General features: G+C 44.3%; 1 protein-coding gene across 1 annotated transcript; it reads right to left on the minus strand.

Annotated features, from left to right (window-relative positions):
- Positions 1-12,055: 12,055 nt before the first annotated feature.
- Positions 12,056-13,294, minus strand: LOC119653517. Its single transcript, XM_038058184.1, has 2 exons — positions 13,066-13,294; positions 12,056-12,547 (listed from the first exon to the last, which is right to left on the minus strand). The coding sequence occupies exons 1-2, from the start codon at positions 13,114-13,116 to the stop codon at positions 12,056-12,058; spliced, it is 543 nt and encodes a 180-aa protein (XP_037914112.1). The 5' UTR covers positions 13,117-13,294.
- Positions 13,295-17,868: the final 4,574 nt, after the last annotated feature.

A 17,868-nucleotide genomic window follows, 5' to 3' on the forward strand; every position in this document is an offset into this window, starting at 1 on the left:
TGACTTCTAAGGAATAGAAAAAAAATTTTCCACATTTAAAATTCATTTTGTTATTTTCCATGGCTCGCTTTGTTTGTTCACTTTGTGTAAATCGTTACCATTGGATGAAATTTATGTCCATGGAAAGGGTTGTATTTCAAAAATGATTGGAGTTCATCCTGGAATAAGTCGATTCTTCGAAAAACAATTAGGGGTAGGCTACATGGACACCTACTGCGGGAGAATATACAAATGGAGTGAGGACAATTTCGCAAGATATAATCCCGAATTCCAGAGAAAAAGTGGAAAAATAACTGTTTAAGATTTTCGTCTGATCCTTCCAATATTCCAATGTTTTCAATCGATCTCAGGCAATTGGTTTTCCTTCAATTATTTAATACCTGCATATGCGTGAGTCCTCCATATTTCTATCCGTGGCCTAACTATAAGATACTAATCCAAAGACGATCCAAGTTCCTCCGAAATGAAGGACGATAGTTACGGACAATCCAAACGGTGAACAAACTGGCAGGTTGAAAAATTTCAAACATTATTAAATAACGGCCCCCTTAACCATATGTTAGTTATCGTTGCTTCAATTTACCTTTCATCGTCGGGGCTCTACAGCCCATTGCGGACTTTGGCCTCCAAGATGTCATTCCTCCAACCATCTCAACCTATCGGTCGCGTCCTCCAATTTTGAAGTCCGAGCAACGATACGCTATCTTCGTCAGCAGAATTTGCCCAGCATCTCCGAGTTATTCCTACCGATCTTCGTCTTTCTGATCACCTTCGAATACTCTTTTAAGTATTTAAGTGTCGTTCGTACGTTAACCCCTAGTCAGCCCATTGCAACTTCCGAAATATTAATTTGGAAGCTTCAAGGTCGTCACATATTTGGTAAAATTCATCATTGCAGTAGCCTCCTTGGGTGTATCTGACTCGCTATTGGTCGCTCTCGCGTTTAGCTCATATTATTCTCTTCAGAACCCTCCTCTCGAAGGTGTTGACCAGTTTTTCGGAAATTTGTGTTAGGGTCCATGTTTCATATTCGAAGCATAGTATCCTCACGAAGGTTATAACCAATTATTCAGAAGTTTCGTTATCGTTTGCACTCCTATGGATACTGCTGACTTTTTGAATCGGCAGGACCGAGTAGAAGGCTCTGTTTGCGAGCTGCATTTGGCATTTTATTTCTTCAAGTTCATTCCTATTCTTCGTCAGTTGTATATATGTATACAAAATTATCTACATTTTCGAAGAAATCCTTGTCTGATCGCCCTGATTAGGCCTTTGGAGCATTCGCCTACTGCATCACGGCCGGCAAGCCAAAGTGAGTACAGCGTCTCCCGGTGCCACCACTATGGAGGTTCTCCTCTGCCACTTGGTTTTGGTTTGGCCGACAAGGTTGCCGCCCCGTCTTCCTCACCGCCACCTCTGAGCACCACCCTCCTTTAATAATAATCGTTGGCGCAACAATCCATGTTGGATCAGGGCCTTGAAGTGTGTTAGAGCACTTCATTCAAGACCGTAACGGTACACTAGGAGGCAATGTGGTCAGCGTTGCGCTCGCCTGAGATTATTACCCTGATTTGACTCAGGTACTCATTCACAGCTGAGTCGACTGGTATCCGACGTCAAATCACGATACAAATTCCACTGCCACCAGTGAGATTTGAACCGCGACCTTCCGTACAACAGCCTTGCGCTCTAACCACTCAGCTATCCGGACACACCCTCCTTTGCTGATTTGAAAGATCATCAACGGCGCAACAACCGGTATCCGATCTAGGCCTGCCTTAATAAGGAACTCCAAACATCCCGGTTTTGCGCCGAGGTCCACCAATTTGATATCCCTAAAAGCTATCTGACGTCCTGACCTACGCCATCGCTCCATCTTAGGCAGGGTCTGCCTCGTCTTCTTTTTCTACCATAGATATTGCCCTTATAGACTTTCCGGGCTGGATCGTCCTCATCCATACGGATTAAGTGACCCGCCCACCGTAACCTATTGAGCCGGATTTTATCCACAACCGCACGGTCATGGTATCGCTCATAGATTTCGTCGTTATATAGGCTATGGAATCGTACATCCTCATGTAGGGGCCAAAGATTCTTCGGAGACTTTTTCTCTCGAACGCGTTTCAAAGTTTCAAAGGAATACATGAGGACTGGCAAGATCACAGTCTTGTACAGTAAGAGCTTTGACCCTATGGTGAGAGGTTTCGAGCGGAACAGTCTTTGTAAGCTGAAATAGGCTTTGTTGGCTGACAACAACCATGCGTGGATTTCATCATCGTAGCTGTTATCGGTTGTGATTTTCGACCCTAGATAGGAGAAATTGTCAACGGTCTGAAAGTTGTATTCTCCTATCCTTATTCTTCTTCGTGTTTGACCAGTGCGGTTTGATGTTGTTGGTTGATTCATCTTCGGTGCTGACGTTGCCACCATATATTTTGTCTTGCCTTCAGTGATGTGTAGCCCAAGATCTCGCCTCAACGGCCGCCTGCTCGATCTGGATGAAGGCAGTTTGTACGTCTTAAAGAGGATCGTACCTTTTGCATTTACCTCAGCATCACGGATCACTTTCTCCAGAGCCAGGTTAAACAGGACGCATGATAGGGCCATCCCCTTGTCGTAGACCGTTGTTGACGTCGAATGGTCTTGAGAGTGATTCTGCTGCTTTTATCTGGCCTCGCACATTGGTCAGGGTCAGTCTAGTCAGTCTTATCAGTTTCGTCGGGATACCGAATTCTCTCATGGCCGTGTACAGTTTTACCCTAGCCATGCTATCATAGGCGGCTTTAAAGTCGATGAACAGATGGTGTAACTGTGGTCCATATTCCAACAGTTTTTCCATCGCTTGCCGCAGAGAGAAAATCTGATCTGTTGCTGATTTGCCTGGAGTGAAGCCTCTTTGGTATGGGCTAATGATGTTCTGGGCGTATGGGGCTATCCGGCCTAGCAAGATAGTGGAGAATATCTTATAGATGGTACTCAGCAACGTGATACCTCTATAATTGCTGCACTGTGTGATATCTCCCTTTTTATGTATGAGACAGATAATGCCTCGCTGCCAATCGTCAGGCATTTATTCGCTGTCCCATACCTTGAGCACAAGTTGATGAACCACTTGGTGTAACTGGTCGCCTGATTTTGTAGCCGATGAATTGCGCGGACTGTTTCTCTTAAACTTGGTGGTGGCAGTATTTGTCCGTCGTCTTCAGTTCGCGGGACCTTCAACTCGCCGATGTTCTGGTTGTTCAATAGTTCATCAAAGTACTCAACCGATCGCTCCAATATGCCCATTCTGTCGGAAATCAGATTTCTTTGTCTCGGCAGGATGAGCATCGAGGTATATAAGACTTCACCCTGCTGACTTGTTGGTAAAACTTCCGCGCCTTGTGCAATTGCTTCCTGTAATTTTCTAGTTCACATACTTGTTGGTTCTCCCAGACTTCCTTTTTCCGTCTGTGAAGTCGCTTCTCCGCTCGACGGAGTTCGTGATAAGTCTCTGAGCGTGCCCGCGTTCTTTGAGAATGCAACATCACTCGGTATGCGGCATTCTTCCGTTCCTTTGCTAGCTTACATTCATCGTCAAACCAGCCGTTCCGACTCCTTTTGCGGCTGGGGCCAAGTATGTTTGTGGCCGTATCCATGATAACGTTCTTCAGGTGATTGTGAAGATCATTTGTTGATGCTTCATCTCCAGGTCCTCTGTTGACTGCAGTTATTGCGGCATCCATTTCCCTCTTATAGGTGTCGCGAAGGGTTGTGTTGTGGATGGCTTCAGTGTTAACTCTCACCTGATTGTCAGAGGGAATTCTAGGCGGTATTGTTATTCGAGCTCGGAGCACCATGCCAACGAGATAGTGATCCGAGTCTATATTGCCCCCCCCTATATGTTCTGACATTCATCAAGGCTGAGAGGTGGCGGCGTTCGATCAACACATGGTCAATTTGGTTGAAAGTGGTCCCGTCTGGAGAGGCCCACGTATGTTTGTGGACCGCTTTCCGCGCAAACCAGATACTTCCAACAACCATTTCGTGTGACCCTGCTAATTGAATAGTCTCCTCTGTAGGGGCGTGAACGTTAATGAGGCTTATATTTCTAAACTTGCCTCGCTAGCGCAGAGTGCATAGTCGTTCGCTTATGTTTTCAAAGCCGATAACAGCAGGTTTCATTTTTTGGCTGACTAAGAAACCTACTCTGAGCACATGGTTTACTGGATGACCGCTATAATATATGGTGTAGTGGCTCTTCTCCAGGAAACCGGTCCCTGTCCATCGCATCTCTTGTAACGCTGTTATATCAACCCTATATTAGGACAGGGTATCGGCTAGCTGCTCATCAGCTTTATCTCTGTACAGGGAGCGCACGTTCCATGAGAAAATGCGCAAATCGTTAATCCGTTGTCGTTGCCGGGTTCGTCGTTGTAAAGTCCATCCTGTCCGAGGCTCCTTTCGTGGCTCCGTAACATCAGTTTTCCGTGTAGGGTTGTCAGCCCTACCCAACTCCCAACCTGGAGGACCAGTTGGTACAATTTGTCCCGTTTTTAGGCGCGGGAGACTCGCCTTCATCCTTCTACGTCTGCAGCTTTTCGTTAAGAAAGAACTCCCAGCGGTCACCACGTGGAGGTGGAGATAGGGTTTGGTAGTAGAGGTAGTAGGTGTTGGTTCAGCAGACATTTCCCAGGTTTTATGCTCCATTGTGGGTACCAATCCACGTTTCGCCCTGGGACCTATACTATCTTGAACATAACCTATTTACCCGGATTTTATCCACAACCTGATGGTCATGATATCGCTCATGGATTTCGTCGTTATGTAGGCTACGGAATCGTCCATCCTCATGTAGGGGGCCAAAAATTCTTCGGAGGATTCTTCTCACGAACGCAGCCAAGAGTTCGCAGTTTTTTTTTGCTAAGAACCCAAGTCTGCGATGAATACATAAGGACTGGCAAGATCATAGCCTTGTACAGTAAGAGCTTTGACCCTATGGTGTTTTTATAAGCTGAAATATGCTCTGTTAGCAACCAACAACCGTGCATGGATTTCATCGTCATAGCTGTTATCGGGTTGTGATTTTCGACCCTAGATAGGAGAAATTTTCAACGGTCTTAAAGTTTTAGTCTCCTTTCATCTTTTTTTTTCGTTTGACCAATGCGATTGGATGTTGTTCGTTCTTTTGGTTTTGGCGCTGACGTTGCCACCATTAATGTAAAGCCCAAGATTTCGCGACGCCTGCTCGATCTGGATGAAGGTAGACTGTACATCTCGTGTTGTTCTTCCCATGATGTCGATATCGTCAGCGTAGACCAGTAGTTCGGTGGACTTAAAGAGGATGGTGCCTCTCGCATTTACATCGGCATCGCGAATCACTTTCTCCAGGGCAAGGTTAAAGAGGACGCATGATAGGGCATCTCCTTGTCTTAGACCGTTGTTGATGTTGAATAGTCTCGAGAGTGATCTTGCTGCCTTTATCTGACCTCACACATTGGTCAGGGTCAGCCTAGTTAGTCTTATCAATTTCGTTGGGATACCGAATTCTCTCATAACCGTGTACAGTTTTACCCTGACTATACTGTCATAGGCGGCTTTAAAATCGATGAAAAGATGATGCAACTGATAGCCATATTCCAACAGTTTTCCATCGCTTGCCGCAGAGAAAAAATTTCCCCAATCACTGGTTCCTCTATCGTGTGCAGGAAATTATCTATCAAAGTTAATGTTATCTAGTTTTAAAATTTTAGCTGAATTGCAACTGAATAAAGAGCTACTACGTTGTAAGGAATCTTTCTCCTTTTTTCTCACGCGCGGGCCGATTCCATAAGTGGGGCCAAAACTAAAAAATAATAATTTATTATCGGCAAAAATAGTGATAATATGAAATCGCGGATATATATACGTATCTCATAAAAAAAAATTGCATCCGTGTCCCGAGCTAAAATTAAAAGCAGGTGAAATGTGAATTGTGTGTGATATTGAAGCCGTATCCCAGTAAACCTGAACCAACACAATCGGAATCAATCAACGCCTCAAGTTGGACCAGTCATACTTCTGGGAAATATTATCAATTTTCTGTAAGTCAATTCCATTAAACTTCATTAGTTTTAAGAAATGCTATTCCTATTTCCTGGAGGAAGTCCATATTGAACTTCCAAACCCAATCGAACTGGTATCGACAACGTAAATAATCCTAGAACCGAACATGATTGGATGCGACCAAACAGCTTCGACCTTCCGTTAGAAACCTGCAGCCCTTTGAGGCTAATCTAGTATATTATGTGTTTTGGATTCGAAATTTGGAAATAATAAAACTGGATTATCAAATAGTAGAACGCAAATCTATATTTAGGGCCATCCTAAGACATGTTTTCACCGTAAACTAGCCGCACTGCAAAGAACTGTTTGTCTGGGTATCACTGGTGCCATGAGCACGACATCCGGCGCAGCTCTGAATGCACTACTCAATTTGCAGCCCCTGGATATATTTATTCAAAGCACTGCAATGAGAGCAGCTCATAGGCTAATTCGATTAGATCTATGGGAAAACAACGGATGTGGGGGGCACAGAGCATTGGAAGAGTTATTGGGAGGACTAAATCCAATTCTTACAATGCCTTCCAATTCTCGTGTCCCCATACATCTGTTTGGTAGAAGATATGTAGTTACCGTGAAGAGGACTGGGAAGACCCAGAGGAATGCGTGGCGGGATATACGGAAGTCTTCTACACCGATAGCTCAAAAACAGAAGAGGGTTCTGGAGCCGGAGTCTACCTCTCGAATAAAAACGAAAAGTGGGCTTTTCCTTTGGGACAATATGCAACGGTTTTTCAAGCCGAAGTTTATGCGATCCTAAGGGTGGCAAACTGGGTGATTGACGAGCGGTTGAAGGGTCTGCAGTGACAGTCAAGCTGCACTGAAGGCATTGAGCAGTCCTTTGATCACCTCGAAAATCGTTCAGGAATGCAGAAACCGTTTGAACTCTATGTCTAGATTCAATACGGTGGAACTACTCTGGGTACCTGGTCACTGTGGCATAGAGGGAAATGAAATCTCTGACGCTTTAGCGAAAGAGGGGTCAATCTCCCCTATGCCGGGACCGGAGCCAGCAATTGGGGTATCAGTAGCATTGGCTAAATCTGTTTTCAAAAACTGGGAACAAGTTTCCCATAACGACAGGTGGCAGAGCTTAAATGCTGCTCGACACACCACATTTTTCCTGCCAGAACCCAACATACGTACCGCAAAGTTTATCCTGTCGAAAAGCAGGAGGACTTGCAGGTGTATTGTGGGCATTCTGACAGGACATAATTCACTAGCTGGGCATATGTTCAGAATAGGAATTACCGAAGATGATACGTGTCCCTCCTGTAATGAGGAAGCGGAATCCACGGAGCATTTCCTATGTGAATGCCCCGCCTATGGACGCATCAGGCATCAGATCTTTGGTGCCGATGTCCTCCAATTGCGACGGGTAGCATCACATCCACTAACGGAAATCCTGCGATACGTTAACGAATCCGGAATATTCCGTTAGACGGGGGAGGCGAGTACAATGGGCCAACACGGCCTGAGTGCTCAGAAGCTGTAGCTTCTCCCCCACCATACACACACACACACACACACACACACACAAGACATGTTAGGCAAAAGTTAAGCGCACTTACGGACACAATTTTTGTATCTTATAACATACGAAGACTGACCTAATAATAATATTACTGGCAGTAAGGGAGTTGCACTGTGTCCTAAAATAACTATTATGCTCTTTGGTTGGGTATAGTGTACCTATTTGCTGTAGTACATCGTTGTTTCCTCCTTCTAGCCTCTTGTATTAAGTATTCTCCCAGATACATTATTCTACTATCCCCCATATTGTCCCAGAATATGTATTTAGGTTTCATCACTCTCCTGCAGACAGTGTCCGCAGATATCGCTGGCTTCTCTAGATGGTAATTCAGGCCATAATCACCAATGATCTTAACGCTCTTCTTGGTGAAGTTTGAACTGAACACTTGGGCTCGCATCTCCCCATGAGCACCTTGGACTGTTCTATTCGTCCAGTGTAATTCCCTCAATCGTTTCTCTTCATTCCTTAGTGCCCTGCTCATAAATACCTTCCCGATTCTACAAAAGGGTTCTATCAATTCTCTACCTCATTGCCTTCTAAACCAATACGTCCTGGAACCCAGAGTATATAGACATTACTCTGCAAGTCAAGCATATTCAGTCTGTTATGGCTTTCCCATACAACTTTAGGGTGCACCTGTTTATCGGAATATTTTGCCTCCTATAGTTTCTTTGAAGGTCAAAATGGATGCGCTTATTTATGACGTACATTTCCACCTGAAATATACTGGTATGCTTACCCATTGATTTAAAGTAAAGTAATTTCCTTGCACCAATGACACCCACGCCCACTCCCTTTATTATGTGGGACTCATCATTGTACCAAGCGATCTGTTACTGATGCAATCCGCAGGTCACCGCCATACTCTCCCAGTTGCATTGTTGCTTCATTGTGCTCCAAATCTCTTAGCGAAATGAAACCTCATTATCATACTATCCTCTGGTATCAGTAATTTAAGATCCTGCCTAGAATGAATATCAATCTTTTTGCGATTTAGGTAGCTCCTATTCTCTTCGATATTCGTCTGCACTGTTTGTGAAGATGGAGAGGAGTCAATCCCAAATTGACCCCCTGGGATGCCATTTAGGATGTTCTCATTGCCCCACTGATACTAACGCACGCCAGTTTTTTTAAGTCTGTGTAACTCCCCGGCTGTCGTGCTGAGTTCAGTTCTATCTGCTCAGATGACCGTCCCATAGGTAATCATTGGCCTTGTTACTGCAGTGTATATCCAACATTGTATTTTCGGGGTGCATCGTCATTTGTTTCCTGCTATGGACCTGCATGTCGTTAAAGTACTTATACCTTTACATATATTTTCAACATGTGTCCTTCAGAGTAGTTTTGATCTAGTCTAATTCAAAAATATTTGACCTCTGTTTCTCTAACCTCCATACTACGTAATTTAACGGCGCTCAGGTGATGAATGGGACTATTGTGGTCTTGGCTGGATTGGTGCGCAGCCCCACTTTCCTGCACTAAGTGCTAGTAATTCTTAGAGCAGTTTGGATTCTATCACATAAAGCATCCTCATGTGATGTTGAATTAAAAGAACGCATTTGTAATAAAAATTGGTGCCCCCAAGCGCAAAGTGAAGTGTGTGAATGAAGCGGAGTCCCAAGCTCAGCGGAAAGATTGTTTGAATTAAGGTTCTGTATGCCACAGGTTGTTGTCGCCGTCGAGGTGGGTCTCGAAACGCTTCTGCCTCAGCCACTACATTCATTACATCCACAAGTATTTGGCCTCGTCCGAGAGGCTTCATGGATCCCGAATGAATCTTGTGCCTCGCATTGACTCGACTTAGGACTTTCTACGGAGCATTTTGAATTTTCGCTTGACTCTAACGCTTTTTCCAGCTGATGATATCCACAAGCGGCCGTAGAAGTAAAAGCAGAATTCAGTTTGAATAAAAATTACTCCAGTTTTGATTATAAAAACAGAAAGATGTCCGGTGAAGAGGATCTATAGCGAAACTGGTACTTCGATAACTCCGGGAGAAGTTTTTAATCAAACAAGTTATCGACACTAACTAGAGACGCGGTTCGTTCTGGCGTTCGTAACGATGGACACCGCTAAATTTAACCATACTTTGGTCGACCCGGACGAGTCAGTCGCCCTCGTCGCTGACGCGCTGAGCGAGTTCTCCTACGCCCAACTGAAGGAGCAGTTGATCAGGTGCCTGTCAGTAAGTGAGACAGCTAAATTGAATCACTTGTTGGCGGATCTGACGCTTGACAACCGCATTCCCAAACCCAAACCAACAGGGGACAAGGTTGGATCTGAGCTGCTGAAGTCCTTGTGGCTTCAGTGATTGCCAGAGGGCACGCAGGCCATACAAGTGTGTGCCGACGGCGGTTTCTTGAAGTTAGCCTAATTCTTTCTTAATGTTGAAAAGTGCAAGCAGCAAATGAAATTTCAACCCGACCCAGACAAGCTGTAAGGGATCGCGAACTTTCAGCTGCTAAAGACAGCCAAAGTCCTTAGAAGGTTCTTGAGTATGGTAAACTTCCGCTTGCGCTCACCACCAGGCGCTACTTAACGCCTTCCTGTCTGGTATTAATGGCAAAGATTCGCGGGAGGTTGTGTGGTCCCAAGAAACCCTAAACGTTTGAAATCACCAAGTAGCCGATAGATGCCCCACTTTTGGCATTCTTTTAACGGCCCTAACGGCGCTGCTCTTCACCAGAACGGGAATCAAAGCTGACAACCGCTGGGTTCCATTTCAAAACAGTTGAATCCCGCTCAACAGAATTACAATTACATGATCGTGAATTATTCGTGTACCTTAGCATCTAGTACTTATGTTTTTCCTTTGAAGGTAGGCGCTTCACCGTGTTCACGGACCAAAAGCCTTAAGCCAGAAGTCCGACAAAGCGTCTCTTCGCCAATTTCGGTACTTAGCCTACATCAGCCAATTTACATCGGACATTTAACAGTGTTATCTCGGAGCTCTGTGATTAACGTTCCAGCCGCAGCCAATTGTTTGGCAATCGCTATGGCCCAGAGGGGTGACGCAGTTCCTCAGGGCCTGCAGTCGGACTCCAAATATAAGTTCAAAGAGTTCACCATCTTCGGCTCATCTTTGTTCATCTACTGCAAGATCTCCGTAAGGAAGTGTTTCGTTCGATGCACGATCTTACGCACCCCGGCATTCAGATAATGAACCGGCCAGTCTCCAGCAAATACTTCTGGCCGTGCATGAACGAGGACGTGAACTCGTGGACCATAGAGTGCATCACCTGCCAAAAGTGAAAAGTCACTAGACATGCTAAAAAGGCTACAAGTATTGCCTCATCATTGATTGGTTTACGCGGTGGCCTGAGGCAATACCTCTGGAGGATATAACAGCACAGTCATGTGTTGTGTTCCTCTGTCGAGAGTGGATACCGTGTTTTGTTGTTCCCGCCGTCATCATTACAGACCAGGGAATGCAATTTGAATGTACTCTCTTCTCGGACCTAGGAAAAATCCAGGGATGTCAACGGACGACTGCATATCATTTGCAGTCCAACGGAATGCTAGAACTTCGGCTTCGGACGCTGAAAGCAGACATTATGGCGCGCAACGAGCCGTCCTGGTCGCAGGTTTTGGATTTCGTTCTGCTTGGGTTCCGTACAGCCGTCCAGGAAGAGTTTGCTGCCAGCCCTGCTGAACGACCTAGTCCTCGACAACAGAGATGTCCTTTAGGAGACCGGATTGTTGCGCCTACTGCGACAAGACATCCTCAAATTAAGGTCACTTCCGCCATCTCATCACACGCAGTCTGCGGTCCACACCCCTGGGAAACTTGAAGTTTGTACGCACGACTTGGTAAGGACTGATGCACTCCGGAAGCCACTGCATACAAGGGCTCCTATAAGGTCGTTTAGTCTGGACGTCTCTGATAAGCCCAAGCAGATCTCCTTGGACAGGCTGAAGCCCCTTCTTCCAGGAAGGAGACGACACTGGAAGAAAGCGAGTGCGCCACGTTCGCTTTGACGTTCCCCTATCGACCGCAGCCGAGTAGCCTCACCACAGTGAAGAGTGCGCATTCCTCAGTACTCACTCTTTCATCGACAGCATCAGTTCGGATGGGGTGGACAAGAAAAAGGGCTTGCACGACTTCTTCCATTTTCGCTGCTTCCATAAAACAAGGTGTCCGATGGGCACTGAGTTTTTTGGTAACAAGCTTATATCCAAGGCCCCATGGCTCTTTGTTTACGTCGTTGATTAGCTCCTGCCAGTATCGTGCCTTCTAGCTGTTGATTTCTGGGCGGAGTTCCTTTTTCCCACTTGGCCTCTTATATGCTGAGCAATCCGCCGAATCCTGCGGCAGCTCCTTCGTACGTTTGTAATTTCATGTCCATTGAGAATTAGGTGTCAATTTCATACCTAATTAACGTGGATTGTGCCTCGGGCCCTATTCAAACTGCAGAATGACTAATTACAATGCTTTTTATTTTAACAGTCAGAAGTTACTATGGAGTTGATTAAATAATCCGCTAGAAATGTCAAGTTTCCTTTCTGTACTTCGTTGAAAAGTGCAAGATGCACGGTTAAATAGGAGTCTGATTGATAAAGCAGTCGCAGTGGAAATATATTCCTCAACCCGCCCGTTCTGATCTTTACAAAATACATTCCAGCCTTTAAAGGACACGTTAGTGTTACATTCGACATTTTTTGAGCTACCGTTGTGAAAGCCTTTATGAATGGATTCCGTGATGAAAATCGTTCCATGTCACATACTCGAATTGAGGCGTTAAATAGTTGGAGCACTGGAGTTCTGATTGAGGTCCACCTTGTAACGTATATGCGGTAAATAGGATTAACGTATGTCTCAACAAAGTCAAAGTAGGCCATCAGGAAGGTCTCATTGGCATAAGTTGTATTCATGCGGATATATTGGCTTTGCTGGCCTCCACGGAAACTAGTGATCTCCACACGTAAACAACTCTGGTGGAAGGAATAAAAATTAATTAGAGAGGCAGTTACTTGAAGTATCTGGTTTAAATATTTAAAGCAGATTGTTCGAAATTACAGTACAAAGTACAAACACTTATTATTTTTTCGGAAGATGTACTTTTGGAGCTAGAAATACCGGCACCAAGCCTAGAAGAATTGCACAATACTTTGTCCACCTCTGCATACTGCCCGGAAAATAATGCAGAAATGAATTTGCAAATGAATCACATTCACCTCAATAATTTGGATATTTTATCTTTGCACTTGGCTACTTGCAATTAACTTTGTTAGAGTTGATTGCGCTAAAGTAAATTATTTTTAGAATAATGTTACATAATAGTGAAGAAAAAGGCAGATGATTACTATTTGATACCAACGGTTCTATGAAAATATCCAATTATTTAGCAATTAAATAACGAAGTATGGGAACGCCCTGCTAACCTTCCTCAAACAATGTTTAAATCCTAAAAGTACAACCAACTTACGGGGGATCGTTTCGAGGAACTCACCCTATGTAAATGGATGGCGGTGATGATTATGTAGCTGAAATGAATATCCATCCATACCACAGTGGTTTGACAGGATATCGATACCGGTTCACTCCTTGAACGAAAGCGAAGGAGATATCTTCGACCATCTTTAATTTTGTTATTAATAATAGGATCTTGACAGCACTTTTCTGGTCTATGGCTCAAATAACGATTCCAAACAAACTAACAGGATATTTCGGTGCAGACTTCGAATGCCAGCAAAGCAATGACAATCATGATATAAAGCAGAAAAAGGCAACTGTTTGACAAAACGCAACACTAAATGTTTACAACTTCGAATGGGTCGACAGTTTTATGTGCTTACGCAGGACACCAACCAAATAGTGCTCACCAGCAAAACATCTCGTACTACCAATTTAAAAAAAATAAAAATGTTCTGTCTGGTATTAAGGCAGCAGGGTGTGGAGAATGAAGCAATCTGGGGACCAAAAAATCATTGCTTTCAAATATCGTGTCCTTAAAAGAATCTGAGGCTCCCTGAGAGTGGAGGGCGAATGGCGAATAAAATACACAATTAAGTGGTGCAAGACACATGGGCCCCTCCAGACGAGACCACTTTCAACTAAATTGACCACATGTTAAATGCCACCTCCTCTCAGCCTTGATGAATATCCAATATAGATTCGAATCACTATCCTGTTGGCATAGTGCTCCGGGCTCGAATTCCAACACCGCTTAGAATCCTCTCTGATAATCAGGTGAGTGTGAATACTGAAGCCATCCACAACAAACTCCACCGAGTAGAGAAGCTACTTCACAGACAGAAAAAGGAAGCCTGGGAGAAACAACAGGCCTTTGAACTCCAAAAGTACAGGGACCAACTACACCAGGCGCGAAAGCCTTATATACCTCGATGCTCATCCTGCTAAGACAAAGAGGAAAATCTGATTTCCGACAGTATGGGCATATTGAAGCGATGGATTGAATACTTCGATGAAGTACTCAACCACAATATCGGCGAGTTGGGGGTCTCGCAACTGAAATCGACCGACAAATGCTGCCACCACTAAGCATGGAAGAAACAGTTCGTGTAATTCATTAGCTTAAAAACCATAAGTTACCAGGTGCCGATGGAATTACAACCGAATTAATTAAATATTGTGGCGTAACTACACCAAGCGGTTCAACAACTTACTCTGCTCAAGGTGTGGGACAGCGAATCAATGTCTGACGATTGACAACGAGGTATTATCTGTCCCATACATAAAAAGGGGATATCACGCAATGCAGCAATTATAGAGGAATCACGTTGCTGAGTACCATTTATAAGATAATCGTCGTTATCTTGCTACACCGCCGGATAATTCCATATGCCCAGGACATCATCGGCCTATACCAAAGAAGCCTCACTTTAGGTAAATCAGCAAAAGGTCAGATTTTCTCTCTGCAGCAAGCCATGGAAAAACGGGTGGAATATACTCATCAGTTGCACCAACTTTTCATCGACTTCAAGGCCGCCTATGATAGCATGGCATGGTAAAACTGTACACGGCCATGAGACAACAACGGCCTAAGATAAGGCGATGCCCTATCATGATCTTCTTCAACTTGGTCGCCCGCATCGCGCGTCACTTTCTCTTCCCGCGATGCTAATGTTATTGCGAGAGGCATCATCCTCTTCAAATTCACCCAAGTATTGATATTATAAAAGGATCAACTCGGGATGTACAATCTACCTTCATCCAGATCGAGCATGCGAGGCGATTGGCGCGAGATCTTGGGCTACACACTTCGCAAGACGAAGTATGTGGTGGCAACATCAGCACCAAAAATCAAAGAAGGAGTAGCATCAATAGGATTGGTCAAATGAGAAAAATAAGGATAGGAAACAGCTCTGAGACCGTTGAAAATTTCTCGTATATAGGGTCGAAAATCACAACCGATAACAGGGTGCAAATTTTTTTTCTCCAAATATAGTCATGTTGGGTATCAAATAAAAGGTCTCGGTTAATTATTTCTTAATCAGGTATTAGTTTTGAAGGGCAATATCTATGGTAGAATAATGAGAGCAACAGACCCTGTCTGGAGCGATCGTGTAGGCCAAGAAACCAGACAATTTTCAGCGATATCGAATTGCCTGGAGTTCCGTAGTAAGGCAAGAATAGACCAAACACCGGTTGTTGCTCCGTTGATGATGATGATTGAGTTGTACCTCAATCGGAGTACCGTCCCAACGTACTTGAGGAGGGCGATCAGATCAGAGTCTGCAAGGCACTCATCTGAAGGAAGAGGTTATCTTGTACCATAGGAGCAGGGATAGTACCCTGAGAGCATGTGCCTCAGAAGAATTCGTGTAGGATGTGTTCTTGACCCGGTTATTTGCCATTGGCACTCTTGTGGGAGTTTCATAGTAGTCGTGGGACGCCCATATCGCGACCAGAGCTCCTTGTGGACTCAAGCGAGGAGTTGTACTGTACAACTCGTGCTCCGTACCCCTTAGTTGCGGCAGACATATTAGATACGCCTCGAATACACTGATATGTTGAACCTGCACTTAGTATAATCAAGTGCCGCTATGCCAGTCATGACTGGGCTCTGATTGTAGTCAAAAAATAAATCCGTGTCCGAAAATGCGGTCCAGGGTGACAATTATGCCGACTCGCCCATAGTTCCTTTAATTAAATTGAGTCTCTATTTCAGGTTCCCGGGATATCCGGACCATGGACCTCTTTCCCCATCTTTCACGTTATCCGTGCTTCAGCAAAGAAACATTTTGAACGTGAAAATTTTGATATGAGATCTATAGTTCACTAGTATTTTTGGATTGCCTTCCGAACAAAAAACTGCAGCGGACGATAAAATAAGATCATAAAGACATGGTGAAAGTTGTGATAAGCACCATACATTTGATAACTTTAGGAAACATAAAACGGTGCTCAGCCGCATTTCAGGAAGAAAATCGAGCAATTCCTCGCAAAGTAAGAACTAGAAATATAAAAGATTTTTTGGCAGTAGACACATCGAGAAGGGGATTAACAAAAGGGTTTGATTGCCTCCAGGCTCGAGTTTCATCAAGAGCCGAAATAGCGAACTTCATCAGAATTAGATTGATTGTTTAATTTCTGAGGGAGCGGAAAACTTGTCTCGGGTCCGGATTTTCTCCCTATGATCTTGCCCGTAGCATACGAGTGCTTGGCGAAATGGCTTCATTTGCTGTGTCGGGTAGCATTGCAAGGAGGGAGTTCCGAAACGAGGCGTTTGTCAGCCCTACTGTCTTCTTCCCTGAATTTTTTATAAGAATTGTTAGTGGTAATCACATAGCACTGAAAATGCCTGGCAGAATAGCCAACGGCCGTCTGCTGTCGTCCGGGGAAAATAAAAACTATTCCGATCATTTTAACGGCCGTTGTGTATCTAAAATAGATCGAGATAGCCAAGTTTATCGAAGTTTTTCTTAAAATTTATATATCAAAGAGCTGCCGCTAAACGCGAAATGGCTTTCAAACACTTTCATTCAATGATGAACACCTAAAGTTACTGGCAATTCTGCCTTGAGAGAGGGAGGAAGGGGGCAATTCCCCCAGATCCGGAGCTTTTCAAGGGATTGATTGGAGGACGGCCCACGTAATTTTTACCACGTATTCGGAGGTCCTTTCTTTGAGCCTGGTTCCAGGTCGACGTGAGAATTGCCATCTATTCTGGCAAATCTCATCATACATAAAATGCCAAAACCCAATAAACCATTCAGTTAGTAAAACAAAAAGAATCCAAAGTGTGATCTTCAGCATGCAATAAATCAATACAAAGAACTCTTTTGGCCTTTTTATAATTGGGAGTAACACTAGAGATTGTGGCTCGCACATTCCTCCTTTCCAATCTCTACAAGCCAAGGTCATCGATGAAGAGTAACAAATAAGAAACTGTCCTTTAGTTGTCATAACCGAGGACGCTTATCTATTACACACAAGAAACCCCGACCCCATACTCCAACATGGATGTTACCCTCCGAATCTCTTGTTTATCATTATCATCAACGGCGGAACAACCGGTATCCGATCTAGGCCTAGCTTAATAAGGAACTCCAGACATCCCGGTTTTGTGCCGAGGTCCATCAATTCGATATCCCTAAAAAGCTGTCCTCCATCTCAGGTAGGGTCTGCCTCGTCTTCCTTTTCTACTATAGACATTGCCCTTATAGACTTGCCGGGCTGGATCATCCTCATCCATACGAATTAAGAGACCCGCCCACCGTAATCTATTGAGGCGGATTTTATTCACAACCTAACGGTCATGGTATCGCTCATAGATTTCGTCGTTATGTAGGTTACAGAATCGTCCATCCCCATCCTCCATCCTCATCCAAAAATTCTTCGGAGGATTCTTTTCTCGAACGCGGCCAAGAGTTCGCAATTTTTCTTGCTAAGAACCCAAGTTTTCGAGAAATACATAAGGACTGGCAAGATCATCTTGTCTTGAACAGTGAGAGCTTTGATCCTATGGTGAGACGTTTCGAGTGGAACAATTGTTGTAAGCTGAAATAGGCTCTATTAGCTGCCAACAACCGTGCGCGGATTTCATCGTCGTAACTGTTATCGGTTTTGATTTTCGACCCTAGATAGGAGAAATTATCAAGTGTCTCAAAGTTGTAGTCTCCTATGTTTATTCTTCCTGCTTGACCAGTGCGGTTTAAGGTTGTTGGTTGGTTGGTTTTTGATGCTGATGTTGCCACCATATACTCTGTCTTCCCTTCATTGATGTGCAGCCGAAGATCTCGTGCAGCCTGCTCGATCTGGATGAAGGTAGTTTGTACGTGTCGGGTCG

Source organism: Hermetia illucens, chromosome 4, assembly GCF_905115235.1.
Source record: "Hermetia illucens chromosome 4, iHerIll2.2.curated.20191125, whole genome shotgun sequence".
NCBI classification, from domain to species: Eukaryota; Metazoa; Arthropoda; class Insecta; order Diptera; family Stratiomyidae; genus Hermetia; species Hermetia illucens.

Excerpts from the sequence above, each read along its gene's own strand:
- LOC119653517 (XM_038058184.1), bottom strand. The coding sequence starts at position 13,116 with ATGGATATTCATTTCAGCTACATAATCATCACCGCCATCCATTTACAT. Across the intron at positions 12,548-13,065 it reads CCGCCATCCATTTACATAGG|AGTTGTTTACGTGTGGAGAT; the intron begins GTGAGTTCCTCG and ends TCCTTCCACCAG.